Here is a 21,968-nt window from a genome sequence, read left to right as displayed (position 1 = left end):
TAAATATTGTTCCCTGTGTTTTTCTGTCATCCCCGCACTAGGCAGTACATGACAATAGCAGTAGTCACACAGCAGGATAGCCAGATAATACTTTGAGAGCTCATACCCACTCTCCCCTGTGGTTTTCTTTTACACATCCAGCACTGTTTGGTTTGGTTTGTAAAAAAAAAAATATTTGTTTTCATCTCTGAAATATTCTTTGAAATATTCTTGTTTTTAAATTTCTCAAAATTTTCTTATGGTTTTTAAATTGTTATTGTATGCAGCAGGTTTCTTTTCTATAGAAAGTGCCTCTTCAGTTTATGCTGTAAGTTTTATTTTTTTATTTTTTGTTGCTTCTCTTCCCCACATAATCTATTTGGTTTGATGCAATGGAGGACTCAGGTTTGAACTGAGGGCGTGGAATAATATAAACGATATGCCCTAATTTTAAGGCTGTGCTTGACTTACATATGTTGGCAGAATCTTTCAGGCTAGACAGCTTTTTCTTTATATGCTTTATAGACAAGGTCCCATCTTGATGGACTGTATGCTGAGAGAATCCTTGTGCTGTGGGAAAATATTTTTTGGGAGAACCATAATTGTGGAGTTTACCTTTGAAATTGTCCACAGTCTGATGCTCAGATGGCACTGCCATGGACCAGCTGCTGTCTGTCAACTGACTGTCTGATGCATATTGTACATAAAGTGGAAAGCAGTGGTGAAAATAAAAAAAACAAAAATCCAATCAATTTGGCCTACTGCAAACAACTTCCAGGGGTCAAGGGGTCAAGGAGAACAGTTTTTGTCAGTCCATCTGGAAAAAAAAAAAGTCCAATAATGCATTGGAATTTATTTTATTAGTGCTTGTGGGAAAGAACAGATGACTGGATTTACCAAAGATGGTTTTAGATCTTTTAAAGATATTGGGTGTAGTGTGAGGTACTCAGTAGCAAGCATAATATGTTAAATAATGAATACAAATATTATAGAGGGAGCTAATTTGAAAATATAGTTTGCAAAAATACAGGTAAGTAGTTTACTAAGTTAACTTAAATTTACATTAACCATAACAAAAGTTGATAATACATGGGACAACTTTATGAGCAATGGTGCTCGTCCACGACCGATCTAAAGAATCCAGATAGAAAATTGTTAACCATTCTCAGTGGATAGAGCAAGACTAGTGTTTATGTAATTCCATCATTCTATATGAGCCAAATAACGGCCATGGGACAGCCAGACCCACACTCTATTTTTGTGACCGCCCACTCCTGCCCGCAGTAAAGGTAAAACTGCCCCAATGCAGCCCTATCATGTGTATCTGTAATGAAACACAGGCAGGGTGGAACACCTAGACTAAAACGCTGCTTGTCCGACGTAGGGCCCTATTTTAACGATCTGAAACGCAAGTGTCAAAGCGCGAAGCGCAAGTAAGTTTGTGGGCGGGTCTCGGCGCTGTTGCTATTTTCCCGGCGGGATAAATGGCTCTTGCGCCCGGCGCAAATCTAAAATGGGTTGGTCTGAAGTAGCTTCATTATTCATAGGTGTGGTTTGGGCGTAACGTGAAATAAACCAATCAGAGCGTCATCCAACATTCCCTTTAAAAGCAGGTGCGCAAGTTCCATTATGGATTGCTATTATTATGGCGTATTTACCAGGCGCACGCCAGGAGCGGTTCACAGCCGAGGAGACTGATGTTCTTGTAAGAGCAGTGAAAGACAGAAGTTGTGTTGTATGGGGATGGGAGAAACCCACCCAAAATAGCGTCGGTTAAACAGGCGTGGGAGGAAATAGCCACAACTGTTTCATCGATTTTTTTTTTCCTGGTTCTTGACGGACAAACCAATTTGTCAGATGTCCTTATATACATATATGTCTTGCCACTATTGGGCAAACAGGTCTGATCCTTAATTACTACAATTAGCCTGAATAATTTGTAATCTAGATTTATGCCTATTTTTTCACATCTTCGTGGCACACCACAATGATTTCCGTCATCTCATGTGTTAATATTTTTTTAGTGTAACAATTTATGAATCTTAATAAAATCTGTGTAGATTATATGAGCAAAGTGTATGCGCGTTGTGCACGCTATACATTATGGTCAAGCATGCGCCCTTAAAATAGCATAATGAACAACGCGCAACGCGCCACTGACTTTAGACTAGGTTTTTTCTGGTCAGTGGCGCAATTGTTTAATGAAACAGCAAAATAGCACCAGGGATTGTTTGCGCCGGAACACGCCTCTTTTTTTGCGCTGAACCGCCCAGGGAGCGCAAGTTCATTCACTAGTTTAGCGACGTGCTTCTGTGGAGGCAAAAGCGCGCTTTGCGCGGGTGCAAAATAGGAATGACACATGCGTCGGTGTACAAAGTCAATTGCGCTGGGTGCAAGATAGGGCCCTTAATCACTCACCATTTCTGTATAATTAAAATTTTGAATTGCCATAACACACACTTCAAACACATCTTTTAGACACAACACAGATTCTGAAAAGCAGAATCTAGTGTTATTTTCACCAGATGCATTTTTAGAGCTTCCTGTTTACTTTGTTACCCCGCCCGTGACATCTGGCCACTCTGGAATGTTTTCATATGTGCTCCAAAACTTGGTCATGCAGATGCGTTCCCAAAGCGTTTCCCACACAGGTCGAGTTCTTGAAGGGGAATCTTGAATAGAAAACTTTATATGGTATTATTGAAGATATTGTACGGTACTAGAAAATATTTGAAGACATTACACAACATTTCTGAACAGAAGAAGTCTAATATAGAGAGAGTTAAACTGAAAGGAATACTAGCTAAAGCTTGAAGGACAGTGTCTACTGATCTCATACTCCCCTGTCCACAGCCTCATTTCTGTGAACTCTCAACCACAAGTACTAAGTTGTAACGGTTGTGCCACTGATAATTTTTTTTTTTATAAATTTTATTTTATTTGATTAATATTAAAATGAACCCATCAGCTCATCAATCCGTAGTGCATTGTTTATTGTTAGTATGGTAGTAAAAATTAGTAGTAGTAGGTAGTAAAAATTAGTAGTAGTAGTATTATCTTTTAATAATAATTTATATAAATATGCATTCATACATGGTTACCAATTTTTAGTTCTAATCACTAGAATTATATCATTAAAAAGTGCTTAATAACATAATATAATATTTGACTGACTGATTAAGAAGCCATTTTACAAAGATAAGCTGATTGGACACAGTGTGTGTGTGTGTGTTTGTGTTGGTGTGTGTGTTTGCGTGCATGCGTTTGAAAGGGTTCGCATAAGAATTAATCCACAAATGACTTAAAGGGTTAATTAACCCAATAATCAAAATTATGTAATTAATAACTCACCCTCATGTCGTTCCAAACCAGTGAGACCTCTGTTTATCTTCGGAACACAGTTTAAGATATTTTAGATTTAGTCCGAGAGCTCTCAGTCCCTCCATTTAAACTGTGTGTACAGTCTATTGTCCATGTCCAGAAAGGTAAGAAAAACATAATCAAAGTAGTCCATGTTACATCAGAGGGTCAGTTAGAAATATTTGAAGCATTGAAAATACATTTTGACACAAAAATAGCAAAAACTAATACTTTATTCAGCATTGTCTTCTCTTCCGGTCTGTTGTGAGATTTCAAAACACTGAAGTGTAGTGATATCCAGTTCGTGAACAAATTATTTGATGTAACTGGATCTTTTTCAAACAGTTCACCAAATCGAACTGAATCATTTGAAATAGTTCGCATAAGAATGAATCCACAAATGATTTGATGAAGATTAGAGATAGACACAGATGAAGATTTGGAGCATGAGCATAAACCTTGCACGCTATAAATAAATTTAATGGAACAATACATTAATCAATTGTTAATGTTGTGTTAATGTTGGTTAATAAACTGACAGTTGTTCAATATCTGCATATGCTGTTGTTATGTGATGTAGCGGTGCACAGCTAGCCGTAGATTACATAAATGACAACATAATTGTTTTGTATTGTCAGAAATAACAGTTGGTTTATTTATTTATTAATAAAAAAAAACATTAACGAGATTGAAATGTTTGAAATTACATTGGTAAATAATAAAATAATTAGATAGTAATAGATGGCGGCACTTACACATCACAAGACTCACGTCTCTCCAGTTTTTTTAATTTTGCAGTATTGTTTCCTGATCATCTCGGGTCTGTTCATAATGAACAGCTTTGCCTTAACATCTTACACCTGACAGGAGGTTTTTTTGGAGGCGGAAGTGCTCGCAGGTGAGGGAATTGCAGAGGTCTAAGAGCTAAGCTAAAGCTAAAACCGCTCCGGCTCTTTTTACCCATCATTTTCCTAATGTGCGGTCACTGGTGAACAAAATGAACGAGTTACGACTTTGCATCACCCACAATAAGAGACTTCTGCATTGCAATACCATGGTTTTCACAGAAACATGGCTACACAGCGACGTACCAAATAATGCTATTGAGCTAGTGCTATGCGCTATGCACTCTGGACAGATAGGACAGCAGATGACTCCGGCAAGACAGGAGGCGGAGGACTGTGCATTAATGTTATTAGAGCTTGGTGTAAGAACACTGTCATTGTTGGGAGACACTGCTCAGTTAACCTGGAGTTTCTCATGGTTAAGTGTAGACTTTTTTATCTGCCATGGGAGTTCACTTCCACCATTATAACTGCAGTCTATATTCCACTGGATGCTAATGCCAAGCTTACTATGAACTAACTGCATACGGCCATTAGTAAAAAACAGACTTAAAACCTGGAGGCTGCTTTTCAGAATCAGAGTCAGAATGATCTTTATTGCCAGGTATGTTTACACATATGGGGAAATGGCAAATTTACAATTGTATGTTCAGGTATATTCCAATAGACGGGTTTGTATGTACAGGTAAATTATGTGCAAATTTGAAGTATAGACTAAGTGTGTGTGCCAGATAAATAAGTAGATGATAAATAGTGTTATGTGTTCCACAGTTATTGTTAAGTGTTCATGAGATGGATTGCCCGAGCGTGTTAAGCTCCAGGTTGTTTAGACTGCACCAGACAGCCTTCTTTTTTACCTTCTGTCTGTAAGCAGACACGTCACCATCCTGAATGAGGCTGATGAGTGTGGTGTCGTCTGCAAACTTCAGGAGCTTGACAGAGTCTTTAGATGTGGAGTCATTGATATACAGGGAGAAGAGGAGTGGAGTGAGAACACAATCCTGAGGAGCTCCAGTGCTGATTTTACGAGTGCTGGATGTGAGTTTTCCCAGCCTCACTAGCTGCTGCCTGTCTGTCAGGAAGCTGTTGATCCACTGACAGAAGGAGGTGGGCACGGAGAGACAGTTTGGGCAGGAGGAGGTTTGGGATGATAGTGTTAAAGGCCGAGCTGAAGTTTACAAACAGGATCCTTTACATAAGTCCCTGGTCAGTCTACATTTTGCAGAGCATAATGCCACCCCATGTTTACTGTTTACTCTGTAGGCAAACTGAAGGGGATCCAGGAAGAGATGTGCTTCAGGTGGGCCAGCACCAGTTTTTCAAAAGGCTTTTGGTTGCTTTAGCAGAACACAATCACCTGCTTAGATCATACTGTCAACTGCTTCTCATCTTTTGTCAGCCGCCTGTCATCTCCCATTGCAGAGGAAACGATACCACTCACCTCTGGCAACTTAATATGGAGTTGCCGACTATACAAAAATTTTGCAGGGCTGCAACCAGCAAAAAGTCAAGTCAAATTTCAATTAAATTCAATTCAAGTTTATTTGTATAGCGCTTTTTACAATACGAATCGTTACAAAGCAACTTTACAGAAAATTATGTTTCTACAATATTTAGTAGTAGCTTATGGTGGTAACTGTCAGTTTGTGCACGTTTGACAGGATTTTTAGAAAAAAAAAATGTTTTAATACAAGACGTAGTCAGCTAGACGAACATTATTAATATTATTAATTAATAATTGTTATATGATGCAGTCACACTTGTAGCAATATTTGTTAGTTCTGTTGTTGATTCAGGGTTAGCATTATCTGAGGTCCTCTGAGGGTCAGCATCATCTCTCCTCAGGTGTTCTGGATCCAGACTGGAGCTTGTGTAAATCCTAGTTACCAAAAGTCCTAGTTAGGCAAAACATAGAAACAAAAAGAGACATCATTAGCATAGCTGCTGATCCAACAAACTAAAATTAGTTTAACCCAAGCTAATGAATAAAAATGCACATTTGATCAAATGCAACTACACTCACAATTTAAGGGATACATTATTCAAATGCTTGGCGAAAGAGATGTGTTTTTAATCTAGATTTAAACAGAGAGAGTGTGTCTGAACCCCGAACATTATCGGGAAGGCTATTCCAGACTTTGGGAGCCAAATGTGAAAAAGCTCTACCTCCTTTAGTGGACTTGCTATCCTAGGAACTACCAAAAGTCCAGCGTTTTGTGACCTTAGGGTGCGTGATGGGTTGTAGCGTGGTAGAAGGCTAGTTAGGTATGCAGGAGCTAAACCATTAAGGGCCAATAGGTAAGTAATGATAATTTGTAACTGATACGGAACTTAATAGGTAGTCAGTGAAGAGACTGTAAAATTGGGGTAATATGATCATATTTTCTTGACCTGGTAAGGACTCTAGCTGCTGCATTTTGGACTACCTGTAGCTTGTTTATTGATGAAGCAGGACAACCACCTAGAAGTGCATTACAATAGTCCAGTCTAGAGGTCATGAATACATGAACTAGCTTTTCTGCATCAGAAACAGATAACATGTTTCGTAGCATGGCAATGTTTCTAAGATGGAAGAATGCAGTTTTTGTAACATTGGAAATATGATTTTCAAAAGACAAATTGCTGTCTAATATAACACCCAGATTTCTGACTGTAGAGGAAGTAACAGTACATCCGTCTAGTTGCAAATTGTAATCTACAAGATTCTGTGTAGTGTTTTTTGGTCCAATAATTAATATCTCCGTCTTATCCGAATTTAATTGGAGAAAATTGTTTGTCGTCCAATCTTTTACATTTTTAACACACTGTTAGCTTAGATAATTGAGAAGTTTCATCTGGTCTCGTTGATATATATAGCTGAGTATCATCATCATAACAGTGGAAGCTAATTCCGTATTTTCTAATAATATTACCAAGGGGCAACATGTATATTGAACATAGAAGGGGACCTATGATGGATCCTTGTGGCACTCCATATTTTACTGATGATAAATGAGATGACTCCCCATTTAAGTAAACAAAATGGTAGCGATCGGACAGGTAGGATCTAAACCATCTTAGAGCCTGCCCTTGAATACCTGTATCGTTTTGTAATCTATCTATGAGTATGTCATGATCTATGGTGTCGAACGCAGCACTAAGATCAAGTAAGACTAGAAATGAGATGCAGCCTTGATCTGACGCAAAGAGCAGGTCATTTGTAATTTTAACAAGTGCAGTTTCTGTGCTATGGTGGGGCCAGAAACCTGACTGAAATTCTTCATATAGATCATTTTTATGCAGGAAGGTGCTCATTTGAGCAGACACAACTTTTTCTAAAATTTTTGACATAAATGGTAGATTTGAAATAGGCCTATAATTTGCCAGTACACTAGGATCTAGTTTTGGTTTCTTAATAAGAGGCTTGATAACCGCCAGCTTGAATGGTTTTGGTACGTGACCTAAAGATAACGACGAGTTAATGATATTAGGAAGCGGTTCTTCGGCTACAGGTAACAACTCTTTCAGTAATTTAGTGGGTACAGGATCTAATAAACATGTTGTTGGTTTAGTTACAGTGATAAGTTTATTTAGCTCTTCCTGTCCTATGGTTGTAAAGCACTGCAGTTTATCTTTGGGTGCGATGGATGAAACTGAAGTGTTAGACGCTGTAGAAAGTGTTAGACGCTGTAGAAAATCACCTTTATTTATATAGCGCTTATATCAAAATACATTACGCCAAAGCAACTGAACATTATTCAATAGGAAACAATGTTTTAATAATGAAAAATGACAGTTTAAGGCAGTTCATCATTGAATTCAGTAAGGTCATCTCTGTTCAGTTTAAATAGTGTATGTGCATTTATTTGCAATCAAGTCAACGATATTGCTGTAGATGAAGTGACCCCAACTAAGCAAGCCAGAGGCGACGGCGGCAAGGAACCAAAACTCCATTGGTGACAGAATGGAGAAAAAAAACTTGCGATAAACCCGGGCTAATATGGTCATACTTCCTGGTTCTAGTAAGAACTCTTGCTGCTGCATTTTGGACTAGCTGTAGTTTGTTTACTAAGCGTGCAGAACAACCACCCAATAAAGCATTAAAATAATCTAACATTGAGGTCATAAATGCATGGATTAACATTTCTGCTTTTGACATTGAGAGCATAGGCCGTAATTTAGATATATTTTTGAGATGGAAACATGCAGTTTTACAAATGCTAGAAACGTGGCTTTCAAATAGCACTTGCTATCAAATAGCACACTTAGGTTCCTAACTAATGACAAAGAATTGACAGAGCAACCATCAAGTCTTAGACAGTGCTCTAGGTTATTACAAGCAGAGTTTTTAGGTCCTATAATTAACACCTCTGTTTTTTCTGAATTTAGCAGTAAGAAATTACTCGTCATCCAGTTTTTTATATTGACTATACAGTCCATTAGTTTTTCAAATTGGTGTGTTTCACTGGGCTGCGAAGAAATATAAAGCTGAGTATCATCAGCATGACAGTGAAATCTGACACCATGATTCCTGATGATATCTCCCAAGGGTAACATATAAAGTGTGAAGAGAAGCGGGCCTAGTACTGAGCCTTGAGGTACTCCATACTGCACTTGTGATTGATATGATACATCTTCATTCACTGCTACAAACTGATGGCGGTCATATAAGTATGATTTAAATCATGCTAATGCACTTCCATTAATGAAGACAAAGTGTTCAAGTCTATGCAAAAGAATGTTGTGGTCAATTGTGTCAAACGCAGCAATAAGATCCAATAAATCTAATAGAGAAATACAACCACAATCAGATGATAAGAGCAGGCCATTTGTAACTCTAAGGAGGGCAGTCTCAGTACTATGATACGGTCTAAATCCTGACTGGAAATCCTCACGTATACCATTTTTCTCTAGGAAGGAATACAATTGTGAGGATACCATCTTTTCTAGTATCTTGGACAGAAAAGGGAGATTCAAGATCGGTCTATAATTAACTAGTTCTTTGGGGTCAAGTTGTGTTTTTTTATTTTATGAGAGGCTTAATAACAGCCAGTTTGAAGGTTTTGGGGACATATCCTAATGACAATAAGGAATTAATAATAGTCAGAAGAGGGTCCATGACTTCTGGAAGTACCTCTTTTAGGAGCTTAGATGGTATAGGGTCTAACATACATGTTGTTGGTTTAGATGATTTAACAAGTTTATACAATTCTTCCTCTCCTATGGTAGAGAATGAGTGGAACTGTTCCTCAGGGGGTCTATAGTGCACTGTCTGATGTGATACTGTAGCTGACGACTGAATGGTTACAATTTTATCTCTAATAGTATCGATTTTAGAAGTAATGTAGTTCATAAAAGTCATTACTGCTGTGATGTTGGGAAATTTCAACACTTGTTGAGGCTTTATTTTTTGTTAATTTTGCCACTGTATTGAATAAATACCTGGAGTTATGTTTGTTTTCTTCTAAAAGAGAAGAAAAGTAATCGGATCTAGCAGTTTTTAATGCTTTTCTGTAGGATAGGTTACTTTCCCGCCAAGCAATATGAAAAACCTCTAGTTTTGTTTTCCTCCAGCTGCGCTCCTTTATTTTGGGCTGCTCTCTTTAGGATGCAAGTATGCTCATTAAACCACGGTGTCATTCTGGTTTCCTTAACCTTCCTTAAGGAGCAACTGTATTTAAAGTGCTAGAAAAGAGAGAGTCCATAGTTTCTGTTACATCATCAAGTTGTTCTGAGGTTTTGGATATGCTAAGAAATTCGGATACATCAGGAAGATAACTTAAAAAAGTCAGCAGTGAAATATCCTTACAAAGTCAGTGGTTTATCAGATCCATAGGCACATAGCTGTTTGGATGTGCTTTTTAGCTGTGTATGACCTTTGTTATGCAGTGCTTGGAACACATTTGACCTGACAATGTTACAACTTGAGTCTATAAGTATGGTCACTGGCATCCCATCCACCAGTATTCACATTTCAGCATAATTTGTATCTCCTTTCAGAACGAACACCCATTGATGTCCAATGACACGTTGTGTGGTACCTTACTTGTCATTTGGTTTACTTTTAGCCCTGCTTTGGTGTGGCAAACTGCTCCAAAGTGGCCCTCTTTGCTACAGAAGCGATAGTGTTTCCCTAATGCAACAGTACACATTTTCCCATAATGTCCCACATGGCCACCATGACGGTATGTTAGTTGAATTGCATGTTTTTTGCTTTGTTGTGAAAATGCAGACAATTTGTGGCTTGCCCTCAGCAGACTGCGTGGTCTCGTGCAAAGTTTTGCCTTTTCCAAAAGCATTAATAGTGGGTTTTTCCATTTTTGTAGCTTGTTGGTCTGCAGCTTCCATAGTTCTGGCAATATTTTGCAAAATAGACAGTTCTCCTAAGAGCAGTAGAGGTACACTTATCAATGACTTGATCACGAATGAAATCATCTTTATGATCGCTAAATTCACACGTTACAGCCAACTGCTTCAGTCTGCTTACAAACAAGTTCACTGACTCACCCTGCTCTTGTACTGCTTGTACAATGTTTTTCTTCACCTTAAAATAATCGTTCAGCCTTGTCAGTGTGACTTCATATTCTTTATCATCGCCTGTGTCTTCCATTGTTGCAAATATATCTTGCACATCTGAACCACTCAGGAGCACACGTTTCTTAGTATCATCTTTAATGCCGGAGGCCATCAAATAAAGTTTGAATCTGTTCACTCATTTGCCCATCGCACTCCAATGCTTGCGAGGTCTGTGTACACATCTAACGGGCTAATGGGAGGTAGATACAGCACCATCACCATGTTGATGATATTTCCCTTTTAGTATGCTTTAAAGAACAATCCATATTAGGGAAGTCGTGGCCTAATTGTTTGAGATTTTGACTCCTAACCCTAGGGTTGTGGGTTCGAGTCTCGGACTGGCAATACCACAACTTAGGTGCCCTTGAGCAAGGCACTGAACCCCCAACTGCTCCCTGGGCGCTGCAGCATAAATAGCTACCCACTGCTCTGGGTGTGTGTTCACGATGTGAGTGTTTTCACTGCTGTGTGTGCACTTAGGATGGGTTAAATGCAGAACACAAATTCTGAATATGGGTCACCATACTTGGCTGTAAGTCACGTCACTTTCACTTTATTAAAGTGCCTTCATCCAAGAGCTTTAATCCACATCACCAGATGTAATGTTTATCTTATCAGATATACACATTTGCAGATGCACAATAGGTGAACATACAGGTGCTGGTCATATAATTAGAGTATCATCATTCTAATTTTAGATACTGAATTTGGAATTTTCCTTAGTTGTCAGTTATAATCATCAAAATTAAAAGAAATAAACATTTGAAATATATCAGTCTGTGTGTAATGAATGAATATAATATACAAATTTCACTTTTAAATTAGTGAAATCAACTTTTTGATGATATTCTAATTATATGACCAGCACCTGTACTTCTTTTATTTACTCTCCTCATACACCAACACATTGCTCTACTTTTTCTCTATCTCCCCCTACTGGTCACTATCCTACACAAAAAAAGCGGACTGGGACTTTGTTTTCACAAATCATGAGGAAACTGAATCACAAACGGGCCCATAAATGAACTGTATTCGGGCCATACTCAACTTTTTATTTTTAGCAGGGTCTAAGATCACTAGGTTTGTTCACATATAAGAGTTTAACTGCTCTGAGAGCGTTTTAAGCACTCAATCAAACTAGGTGTGAAAACACCGTAAGAATTTGGTTGTCATTCTACACTGCAATTGATGCTCCCCTTATAATAAATGGGGCTGTTAGGTGTGCATGTCAATTAATGCCGTGTCAACAGCTCTGTTAATTATAATATGAGTGTTGTAGCGTTGTCACTCTTGAGTTGCTTCAGTGCAAGAAGGGTGTGTCGCATTCTTTAAACCATTTGTTTAATACATGGTGTATTCATTACATTTTTTTCACTGTTTATGCCGCATTTACCAAAAAAGATGTACAACATATGTTGAAGTCTTAAGGACCATAGCAGACAAATTCATGCAAATGGAGTGATAAATTAAAAGTACTTCCCACACAACATTTTAGTTGTATGAATTTTAGGAAGCATATTATATAAACCACATTTAGTTTTTTTTTTGATTGCTTTTTATATTGTTTATTTGTATTTATCTATTATTATTATTATTATTATTATTATTATTATTTTGAACTGAAATTTAGAAAGAAAGAAAAATGCTCATGTCAAGCTCAGGTATAACCAACATTTACATCTGGGCTTACACACCCACGGAGATTGGCCCCTAACTTACAAATGCAATAAGATACGGTGAAGATGGTATGGGTCTATCACCAAAACACTTTTCTATAAATGGCTCCTAGGCTACACAATTTGAGTATCCTTTAATGCTGCTTAGCTTCTCAGAAGAATTAGGAGCAGAAAGATGTAGGAAAATGTTGTGGGCTTGTCAAATGGAGTTCTGTCAGGAATTTTATTCTATGGCAGACAAAGAGAGTTGCTGCTTCATGATTGATGCACTTGAACCACAAGTCAAGGAGAGCTGGGGCTTGCCGAGCCATGTGATGGATCTACCAATATATTGTGACTACACCAGTGGTTGTCACCGGTGGTGTGTTCACCCTTTTACAGGATGACGAATGTTTCACCTGGTGGCCAATTCCTGATTCACTCTGTGTAGACTATTTTTGGGAGGGTTCGGTTCAGGGAATGAGTCTTCCTTGTGGAAAAAAAGAACCATTAGTTAAAAAAATTATATGAGCCAAAGGTACCCTAGAGCTTGTGACAAATGTAATATGGAGGCAATGAAGAAAAGAAAAATAAAGTATGAATTGGACAAAACAATGGGACCTTTGGAATTTGCTTTACACAACTAAACATGCTACATACATTTTGAATGAATGGAATGAATATGGCTATTAAAGGCAATGTGACATTTTATTTTCCCAACATTTATTTTTATTTACATATCTTTTCAAGCCACCTTTATTTATATAGTGCTTTATACAATACGGATTGTTTCAAAGAAGCTTTACAGCTTTTTGGACAACTCCAAACTGAATGTCGGAATGGGAAAGAAAGGTGATTTAAGCAATTTTGAGCATGGCATGGTTGTTGGTGCCACACGGGCCGGTCTGAGTATTTCACAACCTGGTCAGTTACTGGGATTTTCACGCACAACCATTTCTAGGGTTTACAAAGAATGGTGTGAAAAGGGAAAAACATCCATTATGCGGCAGTCCTGTGGGCGAAAATGACTTGTTGATGCTAGAAGTCAGAGGAGAATGGGCCGACTGATTCAAGCTGATAGAAGAGCAACTTTGACTCAAAATAACCACTCGTTACAACCAAGGTATGCAGCAAAGAATTTGTGAAGTATTTGCACGAGCTCACCAAAATTTGACAGTTGAAGACTGGAAAAATGTTGCCTGGTCTGATGAGTCTCGATTTCTGTTGAGACATTCAGATGGTAGAGTCAGAATTTGGCGTAAACAGAATGAGAACATGGATCCATCATTCCTTGTTACCACTGTGCAGGCTGGTGGTGGTGGTGTAATGGTGTGGGGGATGTTTTCTTGGCACACTTTAGGCCCCTTAGTGCCAATTGGGCATTGTTTAAATGCCACGGCCTACCTGAGCATTGTTTCTGACCATGTCCATCCCTTTATGACCACCATGTACCCATCTTCTGATGGCTACTTCCAGCAGGATAATGCACCATATCACAAAGCTCAAATCATTTCAGATTGGTTTCTTGAACATGACAATGTGGTGGAACAGGAGCTTCGTGTACTGGATGTGCATCCCACAAATCTCCATCAGCTGCAAGATGCTATAATATCAATATGGGCCAACATTTCTAAAGAATGCTTTCAGCACCTTGTTAAATCAATGCCACGTAGAATTAAAGTAGTTCTGAAGGCGAGAGGGGGTCACAGTAACACGTTTTGTTATATGCATGTGTTGTGATAATTTGCAGAGCGTTTCGCTATATGCATGGGTTGTGAAGATTTGCAGCGCGTTTCGCTATATGCATGTGTTGTGATGATTTGCAGCGTGTTTTGTTATATGGATGTGTTGTGATGATTTGCAGCACGTTTTGCTATATGCATGTGTTGTGATGTTTTGCAGCGCGTTTCGTTATATGCATGTGTTGTGATGATTTGCAACACTTGTGTTGTCAAACTGATGAAGATGGCTCAGTTATTAGACCACTCCTCTTCTCTGTCTGTATTGCATTACTAGGTTCCTTCATTCAGAAACATGGCTTTTCATATCATGGCTATGATGATAACACTCAACTACCTCTTATTCCATCCTGATGATCCGATAATAGCTGCTCGCATGTCAGCATGTCTAACAGAAATGTCTTGTTGGATGACGGACCATCACCTTCAACTCAACCTGGCTAAGACAGAACTGCTTGTGGTTTCAACAAACCTATCACTTTATCAAAATTGCACCATCCAGTTAGGCTCATCAACCATAACTTCAAAAACAGCTAAAAACCTTGGAGTTGTGATTGATGATAAGCTGCACTTGCTCTGCACCCATTTACCTAAAGAGTTATGTGCCCTCTAGAAGCTTGCTTTCAGCAACTGAACAGTGTATTATTGTGCTATCTGAAAGAGGCACACAATTACTTTCACTGACTTTTTCATTAACTGTTCCCTCCTGGTGGAATGGCCTGCCCAACTCAATCCGGACAACTGAGTCCTTAGCCATCTTCAAGAAATGACTAAGAACACATTTGTTCCATCTTTATTTGACCCTCTAATTCAAATAAAGATTAGCACTTTATATATACTTTATAATTAGCACTTTATATTCTATTTTAATTCTACTTTACTAATAGAAGGACGAGGATGAAGGCAAGTTCGAAGCTCGAATGGCGTAAAGCCTGTGGAGGCCTGAGGGATGCCTCGGATACCGAAGAGCACGAAGGGCAGCATCTGGTCCCAGTCCCACTTATCTTTGGCCGCCACTTGGCGCAACATCTGTTTAAGGGTCCGATTGAAGCACTCGATGAGCCCGTCGGTCTGGGGGTGGTACACCATGGCCCGGAGCTGTTGGACCTTCAGGAGCTTGCAGACGTCTGCCATCATCCAGAACATGAACAGGGTACCCTGATCAGTCAGAATCTGGGAGGGGATGCCGACCCGACTGAAGAAGAGGAACAGCTCCTGGGCAATGGCCTTCCTGGTGGCTTTACAGAGGGGAATGGCCCCAGGGTAGCAGGTGCTACCTGGTGTATGGTGGGACCCCCGGCCAGTAACCAGTGCTGAGCCAAATGGGAGAGGCTAGCGGGTTGAGCCCGGCCGACCGCTTCAACAGTTCTTCCATCGTTGGGTGAGGAGCTCCACCTGGGGAACAAGAGAAGATGCGTGAGACAAGGAGCGTGGAGAGAAGAAGAAAAAAATAAATAAAATAAAAACAGTCCAATAGTAGAAACGCTGTGTAGGGAGGGAGCGTTGGTGTCCTCTTCACTGTCCTGCCCACATTCTCCACCAGTGTGGCGGGGTGAAGAAGGGCACGACTCAAGGATGAAAGTAAGTTCCCCGAAGGGTGGATTTTATTAAAAGTGGGGTAGTGAAATGTCGTCGATGTGAGGCGGTTTGGTGCTCGGTGCTCTGCTTACTCTGAGTTGGTGCGCTGGTGCAGTGTGGGTCCGTGCTCTCCCATGTGCGGTGGGGCTGGCGGTCACACGCTGCTCTCTGTGGGCAAAATGCAAGATGGTGTTAGCCGAGTCTTGCAGAGACATCTCTCACTCCTGTGTTTGCCTGCTGGGTTTAAGTAACCAGAGCTTGATGAGGCACAGGTGTGGTCGCTCAGCCCGTGACGAGCAGGTGTAGGTGTGCCTCCTTGATTTCCAGGGCAACGCTGACAAGAGCTCGGGACATGTGTATACACATATACACACACTCACTGGCAACTTTATTAGATACACCTTGCTAGTACCGGGTTGGCCCGTGTTGCTTAGATTCAACAAGGTGTTGGCAGCATTTCTCAGAGATGTTGGTCCATATTGACATAATAGCATCACTCATTTGCTACAGATTTGTCAGCTGCAAATCCATGATGCGAATCTCCCATACTGACAAGCTGCGCTAAACATGAGCAAAATATAAATTAAATTAAATTAAATTAAATTAAAAATTAAATTTATGCATTTAGCAGACGCTTTTATCCAAAGCGACTTACAGTGCATTCAGGCTATCAAATTTTACATATCATGTGTTCCCGGGGAATCGAACCCCCAACCTTGAGCTTGCTTGCTTGCTAGCGCAGTGCTCTACCAGTTGAGCTACAGGAACACAATATAATTGTGGTTTGGTGCAGCTTGTCAGTGAACAATGGCTCCATGTAGTTAATGCTGCTCTATGTGAAATCACGCAAGTGTCGAGATTTACCGCAGATTACAGAACCGGCTTTAATGACAAGATGTGCATTAAATATCGCATGCAATTTATCTTGCTGCTGTATGCCGCGCTCTCGCCTTATGATCTCGTCAAGTCAAGTCACCTTTATTTATATTGCGCTTTAAACAAAAAAAATATTGTCAAAGCAACTAAACAACATTAATTATGAAAACAGTGTGTCAGTAATGCAAAATGGCAGTTAAAGGCAGTTCATCATTGAATTCAGTGATGTCATCATTCAGCTTAGTTCAGTTTAAATAGTATATGTGCAATCATTTGCAATCAAGTCAACAGTATCGCTGTAAATGAAGTGTCCCCAACTAAGCAAGCCAGAGGCGACAGCGGCAAGGAACCAAAACTCCATCGGGGACAAAAACAGCAGTTTCATTTTCAGTAGAATAATTTGTTTCCCATGGCCTTGTTCCGGTAGTCATACAGCTTTACAGGGCATCTGTATCTGGGGCTCATCTAGTTGTCCTGGTCTCATCAGCGATGCAGTACACAATGTTATCGAGAGGATACCGGAGGTGCGAAAGCAGGCAGCAGGATTCCAAAATTTCCTTCCTTGCTGTTCCCAGGTCCATGGGGCTACTGAGTGGGAGCAGCCTCAGCTGTCTAGCTCCTCATACCGCCAGACCCAGAAACAGAGAATCGTAAATCATACCATCACATAACAATACCACTTGCAGCAAGAGCTTGGGGGTTGACTTTCTCTGTCGGGGTCTTCCATTATTTTTACTAAAAGGACTGTCCTGATGCCATGAGCCATAAGCTTCAAGGGCCCTGAAGGCAGACCCTCCTGGGGAGGAGAGGTACACACCTCGGAAAACTGTGCCTGATTCTCCTCAGTGCTCTCAAGGAGCCACGCTGTCAAACCTGCCTCCCCCAGTGCTTCAGGGCTCAGTGGGCTCTAATGAGCAAACTTTCCAGCTGCAGCCCGGCAAGAGTACAGCACAAGAACGGTCGTCACCTCAAGTGAGGGTGGTAGAGTTGTCAGGTTTGTCATTCCCTGCCAGCGGTCTGCTTCAGGGCACTGAAGTGACTCATCAAGCCACATCATAGTCCAGCCTCGAGGGGCTGGTTCCCTTAGTAGACTTTATGACAGCGTGGAAACATCTGCCAAATGCATTGTGTTCTAAGGTGCCCTACTTAATGGACTTACTTTCTTGCCGACTTACACACCTGGGCAGTATGCTCACTGTTGGGTTCAGGCTCCGAGGTGATGCTGGGCTCAGGTGTCAGGTCCGTTATCAAGGTGGGTTTGGTTTATGTCTTAGGCAGACACAGGTTCTAGAGTATACATACAGGCAGAACATAACTGGCAACTAGCGTGAATAATTTGTAACTAAAAAAAAAAAAGGGATATAATGAACAGGTCAGGGACAAGTTGTGTAACTCAAGAACCAGACACCCTCCAAGTTGGTACAGTTCTGCTTCACACTTTATGCTCTATTGGACTGATTACACATGTGTTTCAGAATGTGGTCATGCAGAGTCGTTCTCAAAGCATTTCATCGTAGTGGTGCGTTCCCCTGGAGAACCATGGTTACATATGTAACCACTGACTTGTTCCCTAAAATGAAAATCTAGCAGTACGAGAAGGACTCTCGTAAAACTGGGCCTTGATATCACCTAGGATATGTTTTTCAGTATAACTCTGATGATCTCTTGAACATGTTGGACTGTTTTGTCCCACAATCCTAGTTATATAGCTTTTAGGGCTGTCACTTTTGTGAAAAAATCATTTTCGATTTTTAAGACACAAGTCTTCATTTAATCGGTTGTAAAATCGATTTTCCTCGTCTAAAAAAAAAAAAAAAAGATGTTTCCTTTTTCAACGTCAAATAATGGACAAACTTAAAGAGAGCGCTGGAAACGCACAAGTCAGCAATATTTCTTATTCATTAGCATGAAGTTTCGTGCAGAATATCAAACAGCAACAGGAGTGCAACATTCTTGAAAAAATATATATGCAGAGGGGACGGCTGCCATAACAAAAGAAAAACATCACTGCAGGCTTCAACCCGGGTGTATTTATGATTTAGGCAATTCAAAAATCTCCAAGATTATTTTAAATAATGATTCAATCCATTTCAAACAACTGTTAAAAAAAATGAAACTTTAAATGGACTTGAGAACAGGCCATGTGTGTTTTTTTATGGAACTTAACCGACATAATTAAAGGCTAGGGCCATTACAAATTTATTGGACAGGAAAACAAGTCGATCAACAGGGTAACACTTTAGAATAAGGTTCCATTAGTTAATGTTAGTTAATGTATTAATTAACATGAACAAACAATGAATAATACATTTATTAATGTATTTATTCATCTTCGTTAATGTTAGTTAATGAAAATACAGTTATTCATTGTTAGTTCATGGTAATTCACAGTGCATTAACTAATGTTAACAAGCACAACTTTTGATTTAAATAATGCATTAGTAAATGTTGAAATTAACATCAACTAAGACTTATAAATGCTGTAGAAGGATTGTTCTTGCTTAGTTCATGTTAACGAAAGTAGTTAACTAACATTAACTAATGGAACCTTATTCTAAAGTGTTACCATCAACAGTTTCGGGGTCCAGAGCAGAGCGTTTTTTATTCACTATATGTCCAGCTGTTGAGAAGACTCGCTCCGACCGCACTGATGTCCCAGGGACATTCAGGTACAGCTACGCAAGGTGGGGGTATTGCTGCCAATTTTCCATCACAAAAGCCGGTCGCTGTCAGGTTGCAATGGTCCTTTTCATAACTGAGATTCCCCTGTAACTGCATGATGCGTGACTGAGGCGAATTCATGTCTACTGTGCCGCTAGACCTCCAGACGCGCGTAAACGCGTCTTTACATTGACTTAACATTGAAATCATCCGTGCCATACATCTATACACGTTTGGTGTGAACGCAGCATAAGAGGTCGCTTTCGACGTATCTGGGTCTTATAGGCGCGTAAAATTTATGGTATTTTATGTCTAGCTTTCGCAAGGCATACTGCACTTTTGGATTTCTTTATTTTCTTTTTCTTCTTGTTTGTGAGTTTTGTTACATCTATATTTTTTTATTGTTTAATTATTTTTAAATTAATAGTGTACATATTTGGTTAAAATCGATTCCCTATTTTCATTTTCGAAAATAGCTTTCATAATGAACTCTTCTAAAAGTAAATTATGTAAGCAAATTTATTTACATACATTTATGCCTACATCGTGACAATCACTGTTCAAAATTTTTAATTTTACAAGAAACATTTGGTTAACTTAAAACTAGAGTTGTTCCGATTCCGATACTAGTATCGGAAATATCTCCGATACCACAACAAATTCTGGCATCGGCATCGGCGAGTACATGAACCCATATACCGATCCGATACCATTTTCTTAAAAAAGACCTAGTTATGACCGCAAGCTTTGCCTAACCGCTGCACGGTTCTTCTTCGCTGCTCAAAATGCATTGAAAACACAGGAAGTTGTGCTGTGTTGCCACAAGCAACTCCTGTTTAGAGCAGCGAAGAAGAAATGAAAACGCGTTAGCAGCCCTTATCTATATATGACTGGATCACTCATCACATTCTAAACTGCCAAAAGACAGTGAAGCCGCTACTATATTATAGATCAGTGGTTAGCAGTATGTCTCTGTAGTACCGGTAGTTACAGACTCTCGAGTATATTCAGTACCGGCAGCTGCGTTCAGTCGCTTCCGTATAAGTCAAAGCGCAGGGCTCCAGACAGTAGCCGAATATATACTAGTGTCTGTGAATATTAAACTGCAAAATACTATTTAAATATTACTCCCGCAAAATCTACATCTCTGTGGGTGACTGGCACAGATGCGCGAGAGCTCGCTGTTTTGTAGTCTCTGCTGTGTGTCATGAGGACACGAACGCATAAACCGTCACTTCATGAGAATTTACCGTTTCATTTGAGAATACTGTCATATCATAAACACAGACACTCAAAGATCTTCATGGCAGCCCATTAAAATAAATGTTTGGTTTACATGAGTAAATTGACAATATATAAAGCTACTGTTGTAGCCTACAGTAATAATAATACGTCTCTATAATAATAATAATTATGCCTAGATGGTTGCTTGTTTTTTACTTGTTTTGTTGTAAAGAGATTATCTGATTAATAGATCTTTTTTTTATATTCCTAGACTTATTTGTTGCAGTTTTTTTATACAGTTATATTGTAAAACTTAAATACCTTTTTTAGTTTGCGGTGTTAGATTTTTGGCTGCATATGCATATGCAAGTTCTTTTTTGCATATGAAAATAAATAATACTGTCAAATTCATGTTAGATAATAAAAATACTGTAATAAATACAGTAGTTCACCATGTATTTGTTCATGTTTTATTGAGGGATCTGTCTGAAGCACACCATAAAAAGAATTCTAGCAATTTACACAGGGCTAGTAGTATATACAGCTGTATATACAGATACACACCCAGGTATCGGATCAGTACTCGGTATCGGCCGATACCCTGAGCCCAGGTATCGGAATCGGTATCGGGAAGAGAAAAAGGGTATCGGAACATCTCTACTTAAAACAGCTGAGATGACCATTGTGTTTCTGCTATAGAAGATCAGTAAAGGACATTAAGCAATAAAAAAATTCTAGTGAATGATAGTCTTGATGTTTGCAAATGGTTATTAGTTAAGAAATGAGATTACTGCTCAAACAAGAAATATTCTGTGCTCTGTTCTGGTTTTGTGCTGGTCTGAGATAACATGAATCATCTTTAGAGAATTCCATTAACTTTAGCTGATGTGTTAGAGTCAGATAACTGCTGCTACTTAGCTCATGATCTCTGAGGAATGGGACCATTTTATTTCTCCTCGCTTTCATCAAAAAAATGAAAATCAAAAGATTGTTTTATCCTTCCCGTGAGAATCACAGAGTCTTGTCTTTGTTACGTAGGACCCCCATTTTATCTTAAGCTTATTATTGTCATATAATTCACTAGAATGGTGTCAAAGGTGAGGCAGTAGCGTGGAATCATAAGGCAGCTAAGTTTGCTCATCCTCCATGAGGGCAACCAAGATGATTTGTTCCTTCTCAGTAAAAACATGACAAAGAAAGTGTAAACTACTTTAAAAAAGTGCAGGAATGAATTGAACAATTATTGGTTTCTTTTCATGTCAAATAATGTATATGCTGAATCAAATTCTAACACTATAAAGATAAACTTACATAACACACTTATATATATTTTTTTCATTTCATTTCAGGTTGTCTGGATTCATGCTGCCATCACCCATCGTGAGTTCTGGTTCAATATTGGCGCTGTGGTTTACTACAGATTTTGCAGTGAGTGCCCAAGGATTTAAAGCAATCTATGAAGGTAAGAAACACAGTTTTTTTTTTTTTTTTACCAT

The 21,968-nt window shown here is 39.3% G+C and overlaps 1 protein-coding gene across 2 annotated transcripts in view; it reads left to right on the top strand.

Annotated features, from left to right (window-relative positions):
* Positions 1-21,968, top strand: part of LOC113091948 (CUB and sushi domain-containing protein 1) — a 546,185-nt gene that overhangs the window by 227,029 nt on the left and 297,188 nt on the right. For both annotated transcript variants that reach the window (XM_026257629.1, XM_026257628.1), the window contains exon 3: positions 21,822-21,934. In XM_026257629.1, the coding sequence (XP_026113414.1) occupies positions 21,822-21,934 (113 nt within the window). The remainder of the gene's footprint in view (positions 1-21,821; positions 21,935-21,968) is intronic.

Source organism: Carassius auratus, unplaced genomic scaffold (genome assembly GCF_003368295.1).
Source record: "Carassius auratus strain Wakin unplaced genomic scaffold, ASM336829v1 scaf_tig00214400, whole genome shotgun sequence".
Taxonomy (NCBI): Eukaryota; Metazoa; Chordata; class Actinopteri; order Cypriniformes; family Cyprinidae; genus Carassius; species Carassius auratus.
This window is presented reverse-complemented; position numbering and strand designations above follow the sequence as displayed.